The sequence below is a fragment of the Macrotis lagotis genome, chromosome X (genome assembly GCF_037893015.1).
Source record: "Macrotis lagotis isolate mMagLag1 chromosome X, bilby.v1.9.chrom.fasta, whole genome shotgun sequence".
NCBI classification, from domain to species: domain Eukaryota; kingdom Metazoa; phylum Chordata; class Mammalia; order Peramelemorphia; family Peramelidae; genus Macrotis; species Macrotis lagotis.
The window spans coordinates 231,177,526-231,199,839 of NC_133666.1; the positions used below are offsets into that span (position 1 = coordinate 231,177,526).

Below are 22,314 nucleotides of genomic sequence, written 5' to 3' on the forward strand. Positions count from 1 at the left end.
TATTGTGGATCTATATTCATGATTCCAAAAAAATTAATATCTTTCACCAGTATTGGACATGATTTCATAAAAAAAGTAAAGGAATTGAGATTATAAACACAAACAGATCAATGAAAGGTGAATCACAAACTACATTCAAATGCATTCTATTTTTCACTACCTAATTTTAGAGTAGTTAATTCTGTTTCTCATAATAATGATGATCAAATATAGTATAAAACATACATTTCCCGCTATAATATATTCATTTTGTTTAAAAGCTTCAAATATTTAGTTACCAAACCATTTTATCCCTGCACAATGTCTTTTATCTCTTTTGATAGTTTACTTTAGAAGTCATGACTGCATAGTCTTTCTCCAATTAATTGGCATTTCCTTTATTTTCAGCACTTTGCCACCAGAGAAAAATTGTTACAAATACTTTTATACATATGGATCTTATTCCTTTTTTTAATCTCTTCGGTATAAAAATCTAGTGGTATTGTTTTGAAAGTTATAAGTGGCTTTATAGCCCCTTTAGACATAGCTCCAATAGCTATACAGAATGTTTAAGTTAGTTCACAATTCAACCAATAGATAGTGTCTCAATTTCCCCATACCCGTGGAATTACTTTTCACTTTCCTTTACTGTCCTATTAGTCAATCTGATAGGTGTGAGATGGTATTTCAGAATTATTTTAGTTTGAATTTCTCTAAGCAGTAGTGATCTAGATCTTTTCATTTGTTTAGAGCATTTTAAATTAGATTATTTGTACTTCTTCTGAAAATGGCATGTTCATCTCCTTTGACCATTTTCCTAGTATAAAATAGTTCTTATTTTTTTATAAATTTGATTGTTTCTTATACATTTAAGAAATGAGACCTTTATCAAAAAAATTTGCTGCAATATTTTTCCAATTTCCTGTTTTTCTTTTGATTTTGACTAGATACATTTTGTTTGTGAGATACATTTTTACTTTCAACTAATCAAGAGTATCATTTTATTTCCTGTGATAGTTCCTATATTGCTCTTGGGTAAAAATTCTACTGGTATAAATATATGTGATTGGTACATTTTTCTGCGCTTCCCAAATTCACTTATTATGTCATTCTTTTTGGTTAAAGAATTTGTCCAGTTTTTACTTATCTTGGTATGTGATATGAATGTTATTCTATGCCTAGTTTCTGACAAACTGCTTCCTGGTTTTCCCAACAATGTTTGCTAAATTTTGAGCTATTACTCCAAAAGTTGATCTTCAGGTTTATCAAACACTAGATTAATAAGATCATTTCTTTTAGATATGTGCAAATAGCACATACCTAATATATTGAACTAATATATCAATAACATGAAAAACCTAAAACTTGGGAAAGTGTCTCTTCTACCTGGGGAGATAATATAAACTTACAAGACAAGAAAAATATGGGGGAAACAAGCAAATGACTATAAAAGTACCTGATAATAGAAAGTTGAATGGTGACAGAGAAGATGAAAATAGAAATTTACAAAAATATAATGAATTCAAATCAACTATATGTAAATCCTCAAAGGAAAAGGTAATTGGTCTCAGACCTGGAAGATCTCAATAAAAAAATAATAATAGTAGTAATAAATAAGAGAGGTAAAGAAAAATTGAATCATTATTTCAAAGAAATCTTTTTTTTTTAGGTTTTCGCAAGGCAAATGGGGTTAAGTGGCTTGCCCAAGGCCACACAGTTATGTAATTATTAAGTGCCTGAGACCAGATTTGAACCCAGGTACTCCTGAATCCAAGGCCAGTACTCTATCCACTATGCCACCTATCCGCCCCATGAAATCTTAAATAAAAATGCCAACAACTCGGTAAATATGACATTTAAAAATATAGAAAAAAAGAAACTTAAAAAAGGAAAATTCTAAGATTAATTTTAATTCATAGATCATCAGTTCTTTCTCTCTCTCTGGAGCTTGATAGCTTTTTTCATCCCAGGTCTACATATAAATAATTTATTGTTTATTATTTTAAATTTTAATTAAAATTATTAATTAAACCAAAAAAATTTAAATAAATTATTAGTTATGAATAGAAATACAATATTCTGCCAAACAGTAAATCTGAAATTAGAATTAGACTAGAATGTAACTTAAACCAAAATAAATTTTAAATATATTTAAATATATATTTAATTTAAACTATATAATATACATGAAAGAGTTAAATTTTAAACAAATTAAAGAAAAAGGGAATACATTTACCTTTTAATTCTATGAATAGAGTAAAAGTTCCTGAATAAATAATGAATGGAGAATAACATAAATTGTAAAATGGACATCTTAATTAGACAAAATATGAAAATTATTTTATTTTTCTGCAAACAAGTCTGAACCAGCTAAAAATATTTAACTGTGGGAAAAGTTATCTATAGCAGATTTCACTAACAGAGGTAATATTTCTAAGACACATAAGGAATTAATTCAAATTTGAAAGAACATGGTCCATTCCCTAATTAATAAAGAATTATTTATTATATTGCAAAAAAAAGTTGTGGTTTTTTTTAGATTTTTTTTTCAAGGCAATGGGGTTAAGTGGTTTGCCCAAGGCCACGTGGCTAAGTAATTATTAAGTGTCTGGGGCCGAATTTGAACTAAGGTACTCCTGACCTCAAGGCCGGTGCTCTATCTACTGCACCACCTAGCCACCCCGAAAGAAAAGTTTTTTTAGAAAAAGAAAATAAACAACATAAAATTTCTTCATAACTGTTATTCTATGTGACCAAAAATTGTATTTGATCAAAGAAGAAATCATAATCTTCTTTTTAAAATTTACATATCATTTTGAAATGGAGAATATGTTCTAAGCAATGTCTTTTGGCACTTCAATCCTCAATATGCATTAGTAAGAATTTCCTTGCTAAGAATACCTTTGCCAATAAAGCCATAGTTTAAAAAAATCTATAGAGAAATTTTTATTAAAAGATGTGATCACAGTGAAAAGAATCAGGAGTACTTGAGTTCAAATCTGGATTCAGATCCTTTCTAACTGTGTGGTCATTGGAACTTCACTTAACTCTGATTGCCCCTAGAAATTTATTTCAAAAAAGTTTTGATCATTAGACATGACTGAAAAAAGTTAATTGTGGGGAGCGAGAAAGCCAAGATGGTAGCATGGAGACGGAAATCCCCAGCAGCTCTTTTCCAGAACACACTAAATATCTTAATATTATGTCTCTAATCAAATTCCGGAGTGGCAGAACCCACAGAAACAACAAGTGAAACAATTTTCCATAAAACCTGAATGATTTGTAGGAAGGTTCTATTCCACTGGGGTTGTAAGAGGCTATAGTTTAGCCAAGGACATGATGCAGTGAGTTGCAGCTTTCCAGGAACAACCCACAGGCTCCCTGCAACCCTGGGGGAGGAGGAAAGATTCATGGCAGTCAATGGGAGTGGTTTGCAGACCTCTGAAACAAGGATACACTCAGGAGAACTTGGAAGGTCAGCAGGAAAGTTCTGTCAGAGTGAGTGCAGAACCCAGAGCAGCTTAGGCTTCAGCACAGGCCCAGCCCTGGAAACCCGAAGCTGGCCCCCAGCAGGGAGTCACTCAGCAGTTGCTTCCAGTGTTCAGCCCAGTGAAGGTAAGGGAGTTGGGGGAGACTGTTGAGGTCTCTTTGTAATGCCTGGGACAGGATTTGGTTACTTTGTCCATATTTGGAGTCTGGTCAAATCTGGGAACTCATACTGCCAAACTAGTGCAAGGACCCTCATCAAAGCACTAGAGCAGAAGCGCTGTGGTCATCCACAGACCAGAGCACAGGGCAGGAGAGCAGTCTTAGAATCTCATAACACCTTGAAGAAATTGAGGCCTTTCAGAGAGTGTCCAAGAAACGCTGAGCTTTAGAAGCATTTTAAAACCAGGGCACAGGCTGGGGAAATGAGTAAACAAAAAAAGTACCTGATCATAGACAATTACTTTGGTTCCATGGAGGATCAAAGCATACACTTAGAAGATGACAAAGTCCAACCTTTTTTGTCCAAAGCCTCCAAGAAAAATAACAATTGGACTCAGGCTAGGAAAAGCTCAAAAATATTTTGAAAATGAAGTAAGGGAATTGGAGGAATAAATGGGAAGAGAAATGAGAACGATAATAGGAAAATCATGAAAACCAAATCAGTATCTTGGTGAAGGAGATACAAAAAACTACTAAAGACAGCAGGCTAAAAACCAGTTTATATCAAAGGGAAAAAAATCAGTAAAAAAGGTCAATAAAGAGAAGAATGAATTTAAAAGTAGAATTGGCCAGATGGAAAAAAATAAGAAAGTTCTCTGAAGAAAACAATCCCTTCAAATGTAGAATGAGACTAAGGGAAACTGATGACTTATTGAGAAATCAAGAAACACTAAAAGAACAGCAAAAGAATGAAAAAGTAAAAGTAAGCTCAAACAATAAAATATACCTGGGAGTCTGCTTGCCAAGGCAGACTCAGAAAATTTTTGAAAACAATTGCAAAACACTTCTCATGCAAACAAAATTAGATTTAAATACCTGGGTAAGCATCAACTGCTCATGGAGAGGTTGAGCTAATCTATTAAAAAATGACAGCTCTACCAAAACTAAACTACTTGTTTAGCACCCCACCAATCAAAACTCCAAAAAATTACTTTAATGAGTTTGAAAAAGTGGTAATTAAATTTATATAGAGAAATAAAAAGTCAAGAATTTCCAGGGATTCAGTGAAAAAAAAGTGCAAAAGAAGGTAGCTTAGCCTTACCAGATCTAAAATTATATTATAAAGCATCAGCCATCAAAACTGTCTGGTATTGGCTAAGAAATAGTCATGGATCAGTGGAATAGACAAGGTGTAATATCCGAAAATGATTATAGAAATCTGCTGTTTACTAAACACAAAGAGTCCAGATATTGGGATAAAAACTCACTTCGATAAAAACCTGTTTGGAAAATTGACAATTAGTATGGAAGAAACTTGGATTACACCAACACCTCACACCCTATATCAAGATAAGATCAAAACGGATATAGAATTCAGACATAAAAAATGTTATAAGCAAAATAGAAGATAAATTAATAGTTTGCCTGGCAGATCTATGGAAAGGGATGCAGTTGATGACAAATAAAGAGGAGGAGAAAATCATTAAAAACAAACTAGATAATTTTGATTACCTTAAATTAAAAGGCTTTTGCATGGACAAAACCAATGTAACAAGATCAAAACAAATGTAGTCAATTGGGAAACAATTATTGTAACTAGTATTTATGAAAAAGGACTCATTTCTAAATTATACAGAGAACTGAGTCTAATTTTCAAAAAAATAAGTCACACCTCAATTGAAAAAAGGCTAATGGATATGCAAAGTCCATTTGCATACAAGGAAATCAAAGGTATCCATAGTCATATGAAAAATTGCTCTAAATCCTTACTTATTAGATACATGCAAATTAAAGCATCTCTGAGGTACCCCCTCACACCTCTCAGAATGGGCAATATGAATAAAATGGACAATGATCAATTGAAATTGATGTGGGAAATCTGGGACACCAATACATTTTTGGTGGAGCTGTGAACTCATCCAACCTTTCTGGAGAGCAATTTCAAACTATGCCCAAAGGACAACAAAAATGTGCATACCCTTTGATCCAGGAATGCCACTACTGAGTCTATACATTGAAGAGATTATGAAAAAGGGTAAAAATATCACTTGTACAAAAATATTCATAGCAGCCCTGTTTGTGGTGGCAAAGAATTCTAAATCAAGTAAATGTCCTTCAACTGGTGAATGACTTAGCAAAATGTGGTATATGTATGTCTTGGAACACTATTGTTTTATTTGAAAGCAGGAGGGATGGGGATTCAGGGAAGCCTGGAGGGATTTGCATGTAGTGATGCTGAGTGAGATGAGCAGAACCGAAAAAACATTGTATACACTAACTGCAACATGGGGGTGATGATCAACCTTAATGGACTTGCTCATTCCATCAGTGCAACAGTCAGGGACAATTTGGGACTGTCTGCCATGGCAAATACCATCAGTATCCAGAGAAAGAACTGTGGAGTTTGAACAAAGACCAAGGACTGTTACCTTAAATTTAGAAAAAAAATCTGATATCTTATTTTCTGATCTTGCTATCTCTCATGCTTTATTTTTCTACTTTAAGGATATGAATTCTCTCTCCTCACATTCAACTTAGATCAATGTACACTACAGGAAAAAAATGTAAAGTCCTGCAAATTGCCTTCTGTGGGGGATGGGAGGAGGGAAGTAAGATTGGGGAAATATTGTAAAACACAAAATTAATAAAAATTAAAAAAAAATTTTAGAAGAATGAAAAACTAGAAGAAAATGTGAAATATGGCATTGAAAAGAACAACTGGGGGGAGGCTAGGTGGCGTAGTGGATAAAGCACCAGGCTTGGAGTCAGGAGTACATGGGTTTAAATCTGGTCTCAGACACTTGATAATTACCTAGCTGTGTGGCCTTGGGTAAGCCACTTAACCCCATTTGCCTTGCAAAAAAAAAAAAAAAAAAAAACTAAAAAAAAGAAAAAACAAAAACACAACTGACCATTTGTAATCAGGAAAAAAATTCTTGACTACTTTTTTCAAGAATTTCTCCAGGAAAATTTCCCTGATATCCTAGAAGCAGCAGATAAAATAGAAATTGAGGGAATACACCAATCACATCCTGAAAGAGATGCCCACAAAGACCTTTCAGAAATATTATAGCCAAATTCGGGAACTCCCCAACTCAAATAGACAATATTACAAGCAGCCAGAAACAATTCAAATATCAAGGAGCTACCTACAGTCAGGATTACAAAGGACTAAGCAGCATCTATGTTAAGGCCTCTTAAAGTTTGGAATATGATACTCCAGAAATCAAAGATTTCGGGTTAAAACCAAGAATCAACCAATAGCAAAACTGTCATTCTCTTTCAGGGGAAAAGATAGATATTTAATGAAATAGAAGAATTTCAAACTTTCCTTTTGCAACAACCATAGTTGTAGAGAAAGTTTGATTTCCAATTACAGGACTTAGGTGAATCATAGAGAAGATGAGTGGGAAGGGAAAATTATGAGGGGTTTAATGATGTTGAACTCCTTGTACTCCTGTGTGGGAAGATGATACAGATAACTCATATGAACCATCTCATTTATTAGAGCAGTTAGAAGGACCATATATAGACAAGGCACAGGAAAGAGCTGAATATGAAGACATAATATATTACAAAATTGAAGTCAATAGTCAAAAAAGGAGAGAGGGAAAGGAGAGGTAGAATGGATCACTTTATATTTCAAAAAAGAAGAATAAAAAATAAACTTTTATAATGGAAGGGGGAAGGTGAGGGGGAATAAGTAAGCATTGATTCTCATCAGAAATGGTGCAGAGAGGAAATAGCATACAAACTCAATAGGGTTAAAGAAATCTTTCTTACCTTAGAGGAAAAAATAGAGGAAGGGGAAGGGAGGGGAGTATTGTTGATAGAGGTGAAGGAAAATTATGGGAGAGGGTAGTCAGATACAACACACATTTTTTGCAGGGTGGTGGGATTGGGTGACTTGACTGGGTGATTGTTGTTTATCTGAGGTTGAATTTGGACTCAGGTCCTCCTGGTTCTATGTCTGGTTGTTTATCCTTTGCAAAGTCACAGATAAACAAACCATCTGTAACACTGAATTTCAAAATGTTGCTTGGGAAGTTGAGAGATTAAATTGTACTTTTACACTCATGAGTAACATATTTTTATATCAGTCACATTGTGAAAGAGCAATTAGAACTAATGGAGAAAAGACCATGGAAAAGAAAGAAAGCACATCCCATTCTTATTTACAGTTATGATTACTAAGTTTGTATTTTCCTCCATGCTGTCTTCCCCCATTTATACTTTTCTTTTTCTTTTTCCTTGTCCCTTATTCCTCCTCACCAAAGATTTGCTTCTGATTACTATCTCTTGTCACATATGTGTGTGTGTGTGTGTGTGTGTGTGTGTGTGTATATATACATATATAATTTATTTCTTTTTACAACATGCAGTAAACAATATCCAATTATTTTTAAGTTTTTTGTTTTACATTTTCTTTTTCTTCACCTTTCCCCTCCTTCCCACTGATAGAAAACAATCTAGTATAGGTTCTACATGTGTAATTTTGCTAAACATACTTCCACATTCATGTTGTGAAAGAATCAGATTCCAATGTAAGAAAAAGAAACAATTGAAAATAACTACATAATACATGAGTCAACTTTTACTTTTAATTTACTTATTTTCACATTACTAGAATAGCTTTATAAAAGTAAACATAATCTCCTCTCACCATAAAAACGATAGAGAAACCTCAAGAAAGATAAAGTAAGAGGAAAAAAGTATGCTTCAGTCTTCTCCTTTTCCTCCCTTTCCCCCATTTCTCTGTAGGGTCAGAAATTTAGGTATGTGAGCTTCCTCATGTGTTGTTATTTATCCTCTAATGTCTCTTCTTCTTCTTCTAGTATAATCCTTCTTTTCATATTTTGAGTGATTTAATTCTATCTTGCACCCATAACCTCTTTCAAGATATATACTCTTTTATCTATCCTGATGAAGTGTAATTCTCAGGTCTTGAGTGACTTATTGCTTTAGAAGCAATATTACAGCATAGTAATTTCAAAGTGACAGTCTCTATCCAATAAACCCCTCTCAACTATCCCACTAGAAATATGATTCTCTAGTCATCAATGTCATCAAATGCATAACACTCCCTCTTTTCAAGTAAGCTGTATTGAAATGCAATTCTCATGAACTTAAGTCTCATGTAAAGGAAAAGTGTCCGAGATATCACAAATTATATCCATAACTTTGTCTAAACATGTTCGTTTCAACTGTTCTAAGAGAAATACCTTTCTAAAGAGTTAAATAACATGCTCTCCCATTCTGTTAACCTTTTTACAAATCTCTTGAGTCTTATATTTGAAGATCAAATTTTCTGCTAAATGCTGATCTTTTTAAACAGATAAGTTTGAAAGTCCTCTATTTTGAAAATCTATCTTTTCCCCTGAAAGAATAGGCTGAATTTTGCTGGACCCTTTACTTCTGGATTTAATCCAAGCTCTATTGTCCTGCCAAATATCCTTTTCTTGGTCCTCTAGTCCTTTGATGTTGAAATAAGAAGTCCTGTGTAATCAAAAGTGTGATTCCCTGAAATTTAAATTGTTTCTTTTATGAATGCTTGCACTATTTTCTCCTGTAAATGAGAATTCTTCAGTTTAACTATTTGAAGCTTTTATTTTGTGCTCTCTTTATGGGAGTGATAGATTGATTTTTTTTTCAAGAATTATGTTTAACTTCTTGTTCTAGGATATTTGGACAATTTTCTAATTTAATTTCCTCTTTGATATTTTCCAAACTTGTTTTCTTCTTTTTTCCAGGTAGGTCAACAATTTATAAATTAATTCTCCTGAATCTATTTTTTGTGGTTGGTTAGTTTTCCTGAGCAGTATTTTATATTTTCTTCCATTATTTCAAACTTTTGGTTTTGTTTGATGGCATCTTGTAGCCTCAAAGAGTCTTCCAGTCCCATTTATCCAATCTAGTTTTTAATCTTCTATTTTATTCAGTTAATAGGTTTTTTGCCCCTTTTTAGTTGTTTAATTTTATTTTCCAGTTAGACCATGCTAGTTTTACAATTATGGTTTTCTTCAATTAATTTTTCATAATTTGCTTACATGACTCTCATTTCTTTTCTCCATTTTTTTTCCTCTTCTTTTGAACAATTCCTTTTTTAGAATTCCTTTTGAGCTCTTTCAAGAGGTCATTTCGGGGGTTGAGAGCAGTTCATTAACCCTTCTGAGAACAGAATAGAAGCTGCCACTTTTTTGTTGTCTTTCTGGTCATTCTTTCAATTAAACTCTAATCCTGTGTTATAGGTATATAGTCGCAAACCTTTCTTACTAGGAGGTGGAATTCTGGTTCCTGACTTTCTAATCTGGTATTTTGGTGTTCCTGGTTTGCTCTCTGACTTAGGGTAGCACAATACTGCACCAGAACTGGAAACCTTGCTCTCTTATCTGGGTTTGGAAAACTTACTACAAGACTAGGATTTTAGTTGTGCTGTGGCTAAAAGCTTCTCACTGACTTCCCAGCCCTCTCAAAGTCATCGAAAATATCTTGCTAAAAGTTTTTTTTCACTGTTTTTGTTAGAATCTGTATCTTTAGAGTCTGTTAGAGTCTTCATTCAAAGTTGTTTAGGAAAAAGATCTGCGACCTTTGGCTTTCCATCTCCACCTTGCCTCTGGCTCCCATGGTTCCCATGCAGTCTTAAACATATCAATAGTCTCGAATAGGCAAAATATATGATATCAAATAAGTTTATAAAATTTATTTAGAATTCATTTAAAATCTTAAATTTTTATAAAATGTATTGTTTTATTTTAATATATAATATTCCAGGTAATAAATTTTTCGCTATGGACAGCTTGTTTCTTCAGTAATGTGTTTTATACTAAGGTTGTGATTTTAAAACTAAAATAGTTTTTCTTGTATTTTTAAGAAAATAAATGATACTTTCCTCTTCCTTTTATTTTTGAAATTTCAGTCCATACTAGTACTGATTAATTAAGGAAAAGGAAATGACATAAAATGTTTTCTGCAACTATATGTTTTCCAACCTATTCTGAAAAAAATAAAATAGAAATTCAGTGGCTAACAGGATCCTGAAGAAATAATTTTCCTTAATTTTAAAAGTCCATTAAGCCAGAATTGTTTTTAATTTATTAGTTACTGTATCTCAGAATGAATTCAAAAAACCAAAGAAGAGTCATTTCATTTTAAGCTTCTTGTTATCTTAAATTTCCTATTAAGAAATAAAATAATATGTTTATTTTGAGCAGCATGGTATGATCCCACGTCTTGGGATATAATTACTGGTTACATTCACTAATTTCTTTGCTTTTTTTCTATTTCTTACAGATAATTCAGGTTATATTTGCTTTTACATATGACAAAATTGGACATAATTAATAATGAAGGGAAATTTCTCAAAACTAACTATTTTATTCTTCTATTAAATGAATAATGCATTCATTAATTAACATGGAAGTGTGAGGAGCTATCTTTCTATCTGAGACAAAATGAAAGTAACTGCTGAAGCTCGTGAAACAATTCATGACACTTCTAGGCATTTGTTATAGTTAACTGATTGAAACCCAGACAAACATAAAATCCCCAGTTAAATCAATAAGATCAATGCTTAGGGTTTAATTCTCTGAATTATTGCAGTTTAAAAATAAGGACAGTTATAGAATTCCTTATTAGATAACTGAATCACAGAGTATTAGATCTTCTTATTGGTATAAAATCTATCTAAAATATATTCATCTTCAATAGCTAAATACAATTTTATATGACAAAATTAATTATGTGAAACATATTGGCTTTTTACTTCCTGAGCCTTCCACTTAGACTACTTTTTGTCCCTTCCATGGTAACCTATCATTTCATTTATTCATCAATTAAAATTATAGAGTACTTTAATGAGCATGAAAGGATACACGGTTTTCCTTGATCTTTAAAATAAGCCGTTGAAGTAGGTACTATAAGAATCATCATCCTTATTTAGAGATCTGAAAACCAAGACTCATAAATTTAAATGGCTTGTACATGGTCATAAATTTAGTACTTGTGAGAAGAAGGTAAATTCAGGTATATTTGGACTCCAACTACAATCTTTCCCACTATGCTCATGAGCTCTTTATTATGAAAGTCTAGTCTTAGAAATGAATCCAGTATCTTTTGATTTATATCTTAGTTTCTCCTGAAGTAAATTTTATTTCTACCTACAATTCTAGAGGAGATTAAATATTAAGTTATTTTTGTTTTTAAGATGAAAAAAAGATATATTTTGAACATTCATTTTTTTTAAGGCAACAGGGTTAAGTGACTTGTCCAAAGTCACACAGCTAGGCAGTTATTAAGTGTCTGAGCCCACATTTATACTCAGGTCTTCCAAACTACAGGGCTAGCAATCAATCCACTACACTACCTAGCTGCCTCTAAACATATAATTTTAAACAAAAGTTAAAGACCAACACGATGGATATTTGGCCATCCCAACCTCCATTACAGTAATATGGAAGACTCTGGATAAATGGAAACTGTGGACCTCTCCTCAATCACAAAATTTCTATGCAGTTAAAGCTAATTTAAAATTAATACCCATTATTGTCATTATCTAGGATGAAATAATTAATTCATTCTATAATTTGTTGTTTGATTCACTCATTCTTTAAAATGAGGTAATTTAGTTTCCAATTAGTTCTGGGTCCATATCTCCCTGGCCCAGTATTGCATATGATTTTTATTGCATTATGATCTGAGAAAGATGGATTCACTATTTCTGCCCTTCTGCAGTTGATCATTAAGTTTTTATGTCCTAGTACAGGGTCAATTGTTGTGTAAGTGCCATTTACTGCAGGAAAAAAGTATTTTCCTTTCTATCCCCATTCAGTTTCCTCCATAGGTCTATCATAACAAAGTTTTCTAACAATCTATTTGACACCTTAACTTCCTTCTTGTTTACTTTATGATTTGATATATCTAAATCTAAGAGTAGGAGGTTGAGGTCTCCCACCAGTAGAGTTTTGCTGTCTATGTCTTCCTGTAGCTCTTTCAACTTCTCTAAGAATTAGGATGCTGTCCCATTGGGTGCATACATATTTAGTATTGAAATTACTTTATTTTCTAGGGTAGCTTTTAGGAGGATATAATTTCCTTCCTTATCTCTTTTAATGCTATCTATTTTTCCAGCTGCATTGTCTGAGATAAGAATTGCTAACCCTGCTTTTTTCACTTCAGCTGAAGTAAAGTATATTTTATGCCAAGCTTTTACCTTTAATCTATATTATCTCTCTGATTCAAATGAGTTTCTTGAAAGCAGCATATTGTAGGATTCTGATTTTTAATCCATTCTGCTATCTGCTTATGTTTTAAGGGAGAGTTCATCCCATTCACATTCAATGTTATAATTACTAACTCTTTATTGCCCTCCATGTTATCTTCTCTCTGTTTGCATTTCCGCCTTTTTTCCATTTATTCATATTCCCCAATGTTTTGTTTCTGAACACCACTACCTTCAATGTTTTTGCCCTCTTATATCAACACCTGCTCCCCTTTCTTACTCCTTTCCCTTTTCCTCTTCTCTTCTTTCTGTAAGTTCCCCTTTTTCTCCCCCACTCTATCCCATGATCCACTTTTCCCTTTTTAACTTTTGAAAGGTAAGATAAGTTTCATAACTTAACACTGTGTCTAAGTTAACTTTAAGCCAAATCTGTTGAGATGAATATTCAAGTGGTTCTCAACTCCTCCCTTCTTCCCCTGAATTACAATAGGTCTTTTGCATCTATTGATGTAATGAGATTTATCCCATTAAGTATCCCTCCAACCTCCCTTCTCCTTACAGTCCCTCTTTTTAAGGAGGTATTTTTTTTTAAATCATTCTAATTGAGTCACAGAGAACTTATGAGTGTCCATCACTTCTGGCTATCTATATTCTCTCTGACAGTTACAATTTCCAAGAGTTATGAGACTCTTTTATCCAATTGGCTATATAGCCAGTTTCATCTTATTGGATATCAGGTTTTTTTAACCTTTTCATGTGTCTCTTGAGCCACCTGTTTGATGTCCAAATTTTCTGTTTAGCTCCGGTCTTTTCATTATGAAATCTTGGAAGTCTCCCATTTCATTAAATGTCTATCTTTTTCCCTGGAAGAAAAGGCTCATCTTTGTTAGGTAGTGGATTCTATTTGCTAAAGTGTAGTTTTGAGAGAATAATTTTCTTTTCACATTTGCCGAATTAAGGATTTGAGAGAATCATTTTCTTATTGCATTCGACTAGTTAAAGGTGAAATTAATAAAATAAAAAGCAAAGAAACCTATTGAAATAATAAATAAAACCAAATGGTGGTTTTATGAAAAAGCCAATAAATTTGATAAACCTCTAGTCAATTTGATTTTAAGAAAAAGAAAGAAAGAAGAAAATCAAATTGCTAGTATCATAAATGAAAAAGGTGAGCTCACTACCAATGAGGAGGAAATTAAAGTAACAATACAGACTTATTTTGCCCAACTCTATGCTAATAAATTTGACAATCTAAGTGAAATTGTTGAATACTTACAAAAATATAAGTTGCCCATATTAAATGAAGAGGAAATTAAAAACCTAAACAATCCTATGTCATAAAAAGACATTCTACAAGCCATTATTGATCTGTCTAAGAAAATATCTCCAGGGCCAGATGGATTAAGAAGTGAATGCTATCAAACATTTATGAAACAATTGGTTCAATTCTATATAAACCTTTTGGAAAAATAAGTGAAGACAAAACTCTGCCTAACTCTTTCTATGAAACCCATATGGTACTAATACCTAAACCAGGAAGAGTTAAAACAGAGCAAGACAATTATAGATGTTATCTCCCTGATGATTATAGATGCAAAAATCCTAAATAAAATCATAGCAAAATGATTACAACTACTTATCACTAGGATAATGTTTTATGGTCAAGTAGGATTTATCCCAGGAATGGAGGATTGGTTCATTATTAGGAAAACTGTTAATATAATTAATTATATCAATAACAAGACTATCAAAAATCATATGATTATAACAATAGATGCGAAAATAGCTTTTGACAAAATATAGCACCCATTCCTTCTAAAAACAGTAGAGAGTGTAGGAATAAATTGTTTGTTCCTTAGAATAATAAGCAATATCATATCTAAAACCATCAGCAAGCATTATATGCAATGGGGGTGCGCTTGAAGCATTCCCAATAAGATCAGGGGTGATATAAGTTTGTTGATTATCACCACTCCTATTCAATATCATATTATAAATGTTAGCCTCAGCAGTAAGAGAAGAAAAAGAAATTGAAGGAATTAGAATAGGGAAGGAGGAGATAAAACACTCATTCTTTCCAGATGACATGACGATATACCTAGAGAATCCCAAAAAGTCATCTAAGAAACTGCTAGCAATAATTAGCAAATTTAGCAAAGTAGCAGGACATAAAATAAAATCCTCATAAATCCTCAACATTTCTATATATGACTAGTAAGATACAGCAGAAAGAGCCATAATGAGAAATCCCATTCAAAGTAACCTCAGACAAAATAAAATATCTGGGAGTCTACCTGACAGGGCAGACTCAAAATCTCTTGAAAACAAGTACAAAACTCTTCTTGCACAAATAAAACCAGACTTAAATACCTGGGCAAACATCAACTGTTCACAGATAGGTCGAGCTAATAAAATAAAAATGACAATTCTACCAAAAGTAAATTACTTTGTTTAGCACCCTACCAATAAAAATTCCAAAAAAGTACCTTAATGTCTTAGAAAAAGTTGTAAGTAACTTTATATGGAGAAATAAAAATTCAAGAATTTCCCGGGATTCAATGAAAAACGTGCAAAAGATGGTGGATTAGCCTTACCAGATCTAAAATTATATTATAAATCATCAGTCATCAAAACTGTCTAGTATTAGCTAAGAAATACAGTCATGGATTAGTGGAATAGACTATGTGTAATAACAAGAAATGATTATAGTAATCTACTGTTTGCTAAACCCAATGAGTCCAGCTATTGGGATAAAAATTCTCTCTATCATAAAAACTGGTGGGATAATTGGAATTTAGTATGGGAAGAAACTTAGATTAGACCACCACCTCACACCCTCTACCAAGATAAGTTCTAAATGGATACAAGATTTAGACATAAAAAAACAATATCTTAAGCAAACTAGAAGATCAAGGAGTAGTTTACTTGTCAGATCTATGGAAAGGGAAGCAGTTTATAAGCAAAGAAGCGATAGAGAACATCATTAAAAACAAACTAGATCATTTTGATTACATTAAATTAAAAAGCATTTGCCCAGACAAAACCACTGTAACCAAGATCAAAAGAAATGTAGTAAATTCGGGAAACAATTTTCGCAACTAATGTTTCTGAAAATGGACTCATTTTTAAAATATACAGAGAATTGAGTCAAATTTTCAAAAAAAAAAAAAGTAAGTCATTCCCCAATTGACATATGGTCAAAGTATATGCAAAGGGAATTTACATTTGAGGAAATCAATACAATCCATAGTCATATGAAAAATTGCTCCAAACCATTACTTTTTAGAGAAATGCAAATTAAAGCATCTCTGAGATACCACCTCACAGCTCTCAGACTGGCCAATAGGACCAGAAAGGATAATGATCAATGTTGGCAGGTCTGCAGGAAATCTAGGACACTAATACATTGTTGGTGGAGCTATGAACTCATCCAGACTTTCTGGAGATCAATTTGGGATTATGCCCAAAGGCTAAAAAAAATGTGCATACCCTTATAACCAGCAATACCACTACTGGGTCTATATCATGAAGAGATTATGAAAAAGGTTTAACAAATCATTTATACAAAAATATTCATAGCAGGGGTGGCTATGTGGCGCAGTGGATAAAGCACTGGTCCTGGAGTCAGGAGTACCTGGGTTCAAATCTGGTCTCAGACACTTAATAATTACCTAGCTATGTGGCGTTGGGCAAGCCACTTAACCCCATTTGCCTTGCAAAAAATATTTATAGCAGCCCTGTTTATGGTGGCAAAAAATTAGAAATTAAATGATTGTCCTTCAGTTGACAAAAGGCCTAACAAACTGTGTTATATGTATGTCATGGAACTCTATTGTTCTATTAGAACCCAGAATTGATGGGAATTCCGGGAAGACTGGAAGGATTTACATGAACTGTTGCTGAGTGAGATGAGCAGAACCAGATTAACTTTGTACACCCTTACAGCAACATGTGGCTGATAATCAACCTTGATGGACTTGCTCATTCCATCATTGCAACAGAAGAATTTTGACAATTATGGCCTATCTGAGATGGAGAATACCTTCTGTATCCTGAGAAAGAATTATGGATTTTGAACAAAGATCAGACCTTCAAATTAGAATAAAACCCATTATCTCATTATGTAATTTTACTATCTCATACATATTTTTTCCTTAAGGATATGATTCCTCTGTCTTCACATTCAACTGAGATCAATGTATCACATGAAAAAAATGTAAAGACTAACAGAATGCCTTCTGTGGGGGGGGGAAGCAAGAATTGAGGGGGAAATTATAAAACTCAAAATAAATAAAATCTTTCTTTAAAACTAAAAAATATTAATATCAGATAGGAAAAATGATATTTTTGCATCATTTGAATGACCTTTATAAAGTATGAGCTCCCCTCCCACAAACTACATCAGTTGTTTCAAATTCATGTTTAGTTATCAGCTTATCTAGTTCTGTTTTTCAATAAACATTTTATCATAAATGCCAGATCCTTTGGGCAGGAAGATAAACATAAACTGGCCCTCTGGGTGTTTGCAAGTTAATAAAGGAAAGGTAAAAGTACCAATAACTAAGCTTCAGCAAGATGCATAATGAAAGAATTCAAGTTAGAACACATTCTTGTGTTCTTAAGAGAACTTTCTGGACATTGGGGTAGAGACAAATGTTTAATTATTCCTCTATAAGAGATCATTTCAAACATTTCAAATTCTGATCATGTTCTCCCTAATTCTTTTATTTTCAAGAATAGCTATCCCTAGTTCCTTCAATTAATTCTTGTATTTTAATTACTAAAAGCCCCATGGGAAAAAAATGTGAGAATGGGCTTATAGGGGCCATTCCAGTGTATATGTATCAGAGCAATCTTGGAAACTTTTCAATATTCTTATGACAAATGTAATTAAACTCTGAAGAACTAGTACTTTGAGATAAAGAAACAAAGACTTTTATTTGCTTGTGGATTGAAAGAACCAATGACAAAACAGATCTCTAAAAATTAGTCACCTATCATGTGGCTCTCTTTTATCTTGTTATCTATATATGTTGTCAGAAATATTCAAAATTTTCTTAATTCTCTCTTCTTAATTTTTCCTTTTCCTCATTTACTTACTTTTCAAAATCTTTTTTGAGCTATCCCATAGCCTGAGACCAACTCATAATTTTCTTAGAGGTTTTGAATAAAGAAGCTTTGATTTTGTTATCTTCTGAGTATTTTGATTCTTCATGGGACCAAATTAATTGTCTATAGTTAGTTTTTTTTTTCTTCTGTTGTTTGTTTCACCAGTCTTTGTTTTGATTATTATTCTTTGTTAAAATGGGGCTCTGATTCCATGGTGAAAGATATAATGTCCTAAGTTTTTGAGGGTTTTTACAGCTGTTTTCAGGGTCTGCCCACAGTGATTTCTATACCTTGAAGTTCTTAAGAGGGACTCTTACTGCTCTCCTGGTCTGTGCTCTGGTCTGTGGAGGATGACTAGCACTCCCATCTGCCTTGGACCTGTGAGGAAATCTGAGACTGTAACCCAAACAGTTCCCTGTTTCTGAATACAGGCAAAGCAACAGAGTACTGCCTCAGAGATAACAAAGAGATCTCTCTAGTCTCCCCTCAACCCCCTATACCATCCATGAGCTAAGTGCTCTGGATACAGTTGCTGGGTCCCTTCCTACTGGATGACTCCCCAGTCCTGTTCCTGGTTCCCAAGGCTTTATCTGCACTGAGGCCTGTCCTAGAGTGGGCTCTGTGCTCATTCTGGTGCATCAAAATTTTCCTGCCGACTTTACAAGTAGTTCTTGGCAATTCCTAGGCTGAGAGATCTGAAAATCATCCCTGCTGCCACAGACTCAGAAGCTCCCAAAGACCCAGATGCCCTGAAAGCTGTTGTTGGATAGTTGGAGCCAGTTTGCTCCAGCAGGGATGGCACAGCCAAGACTGCAACCTGTTCCAACCTAGCTGTAACAAATTCTTCTGGTCAATCTTTCAAATTGTCTTGGGCTGGAAAATTGTTTTATTCAGACTTCCCAAAGGATCTACCATGGCAAAATTTGATTAGAATCATTCCTTAAAGGTATTTGGAGTGGTCTGGGGGAGAGCTCCCATGGTTTCCTGACTTCGCTCAGTCACCTGAGTTCTATCCCATTTACTGAATCTTTAAGGAACCATTTTGTAACAGCCTCTCTCAACTGATAAGTTATATCCTTTTAAGCAGTAGTCTATAAACTTTTTGATGAAATACTTTTAAAAAGGAGTACATATCCTAAGTAGATTTCAAAATGAGCAGACACCCAATGTATGTATATCTATGTACAGTTACAGACATATAAATTACATACATCCATTATTATGCTAATATTTAAAATTTACACTTAAAGAGATGAAAGGGAAATAAAATAAATCATGATCCTAAAACAAGATGATTTTATTACACTCCCTCAACAACAGTAAGAAAAGCTGTGAGGTTTTTATCTGTGGTGTGTATGGCAATGTAATGAACTGAGAGATTTAAAGCTCAATCCATTTATGCCTCTTCAAACTATGGTCATCACTATCCAACTCAAAATGAAGAGGGATAATTAACACATCAATGATCTCCTGGAAATACAATCTAGCATCCAAGAGGCATTTCTATAGTCAAAGGGGTGGAGGAAAGCATGGAATTTTCCCAATGTTACTGTGTGGGATCAAAATCCACTTAAAAATAAATATTGAGTGACTCCACAAACAAAAAAGGAAAAAATATATTTTGACTTTTTCTGGATAAAAAGGACAAAACTCCAAATCTCACCAAGATAGTGAAGATCAAGGAGCTGCACCCAGGTTCAAATCAAGCAAGATTATATGACCTAGCTAGACTTCCCCCCTTCCTACCCCCCCCCTTCCAACACAATTGGTTGGATCTTCAGTTTCAATCTTCATGCGAAAAAGTCTACCCAGCAGCAAAGAGAAGAATAAAAAAAATATTCATAAAATATTACCTCACCATTCAGATGGTGAGTACATCAAAAAGACTTATTGACCTTTTATGTCTATCTAAATGAAATAATGTCTAAGGATGCAAGGTCTTCTAAGAAAAGGCTACTATCCTCGTAGTCAGTAAAAATAGTCTTATCATTAAACAAGAGTCTTATGAGCTTCTTTTGAATGAAAGATTTTCTCATGGGAAAAGTAAGAAGAGTGAGTGACCTATTTGGAATACAAGGGTCTTTCTTCTAGAAATAGTTTAAGAATAATATTTTGTTTTTTCTTTAATATTTCTTAATCCTGAGGGATATTAAACTTGAAATGATTTTATTGGGATTATTCCACTCAGTACTAATACAACTGCTGATTAACTCAATTAGTGAAGTGGGCTCTAAGGCTAATGTCAAATTCAGAAGCAGGATGTTGGAAACATCCTGAACAGAGAGAAGAGGATAGAGTATTTGGAAAAATAGTTTTGACTGTGTTGTAGACAAATCCTTCATTGGTTATCATAGCAAGTGTAGGATGTGACCTATCATTTTACCCTTTAATTGTTTGATTTCACACACTGAAGTTTATATAGTGCTCTTTCACTATAAAAACCACTCACCTAGCATTCAAGGTTCTATTCATTCTTGCTTTATAAAACTATAATTCATAGAACTCATGAGGAGACTAATATGTTTCTTTGAAATTACTTATAAGAAATATACTTATAAAAAAGTCACAAAGTATTTCTCCTACTAATTAGAACACTAGTTGATACACTCAAAAATGAAAAGAGGAACAATGTGGTCAGATCAAAAGCATGGAGGGGTGAATCTGATGCAGGAAAATCACGAGCCTATATCTCATAATCTCAGGACTCTACTTACAAAGATCCTTCTCCACTGAATGCTCTATTACCATCAAGTTCTGAATTAGCTTACACTTTTGCTCTAGGGAAGAATGATCACTGCAATTTTTTTTTAATTAGAGTTCAACTTTTTCCTTTTTCTTCTCTTAACAGAAAATGTCAGAAACTTTTAATAATTATCAACTAATTACCTCCCCTGGAACATGTCTTGTGTATTCCTTTACACTCTTGACTAATGAAGCCTCTAATTGCCCAACAGTTAAACCCATTTTGCAAAAATCTTGAAAATTTAGGTCTGTCTTTTCTATGTTAATTAAGTAACCTCAGATTTATTGTTTTTGAATGGATTTATCTTCCTGGTTCAGATATTTGTTTCTCTGTAAGAAACATCAAACTAGATCTTATTGAACAGTTAAGTACTTCCCAATTTTGGTCTGTAAAGGTGAGAATATAATTCACGCAAGAATTATTTGCCAAATAATCATACATAACTCTGAAATTAGTAGTTTCAAAGTTTTTGAATTTTTATTTTTCCTTAGTGGAGATTATGCTAAAAGAAAATCAGAGCCACAATGAGGTCTGGGTATTTGTCTCTTCTCTCACTTTCTTTGCATACTATCTCTTTCATGTACTAATAGAGCATGAATCTTTATTCAAAATATTCTACAAGAAAAAAATAATTGTAGTGTTATTCAATATAAGCTTTACCTAAAATAAATTTAATTTAGCCATTGTTAGTATTATTGAACATGATCAATTTGATATTTAGTAGATATCCTATTTCTATGAATAACCTGAGATAAATATATAAATATAATGTATACATGCATATGCATTTAAACAAATATACATGAATATACAAACATGTCATGGTTATTAAGTTTTTATATGTGAGATATATGTGAATTTTAATATATGCACATATAAATGATTATAATTTTGGCTACATATAACCATTATAAAAGTATATAGGTTTACTTATACAGCATATATACTTTATAAATTTTTATTTTAATAATTTTGAGTAAGAGATGACAAGGAACTAAAGTTCAATAAAAGTTTTGTTAAATACAAAATAATAAATTTAAGAAAATAAGGAATGAAGAGTTAAGATATTTCCATTCACCAAAGAATCAGTAAAATTTTCAATGTTAGAAGACCTTGATATGAAATGAACTTTGGAAACCTAAGGATGTAAAAGCAATTGATTTTTCTGCTAGATAATTCAAATGCTTTCCAAACATAAGATGTAGTAACATAATAAACACATGATTTCATACAATTATTGACTTTAAGGTGGTGTGCTTGGAATTCAAGTTACTAGGACATCCTATACTATCCATTTTATCATTTCCATTTGTCATTTTGTGTGGATTCTATGGATTCCAACATATTTTATACATAGTTGAAAAACGACTTGTATCAAAGTGAAGAGCTATAGTGTTGAATTTTATTTCTATCACTTACTATCTCTGTGACTTTGAGAAAAATCACTAAAAATAACTGACTAAATTTCCTCATCTGTAGAATGGGAATGTTATGATTACATGAAGATCAATGATAGCATTTTATAATTAATTTAAGAAATATAAAGTACTATTTATAAAATTAATACTTTGTATTTATGGGCCTATGTCAATATCATTGGCTAAAATGAAAGGATTTT

The 22,314-nt window shown here is 32.9% G+C and overlaps 1 protein-coding gene across 1 annotated transcript in view; it reads left to right on the plus strand.

Annotated features, from left to right (window-relative positions):
- Positions 1-3,389: 3,389 nt before the first annotated feature.
- LOC141498980 (target of EGR1 protein 1-like) overlaps positions 3,390-22,314 on the plus strand; it is a 68,069-nt gene continuing 49,144 nt past the window's right edge. The window contains 1 exon segment of the mRNA XM_074201978.1: positions 3,390-3,594. Within this exon segment, the coding sequence (XP_074058079.1) occupies positions 3,390-3,594 (205 nt within the window).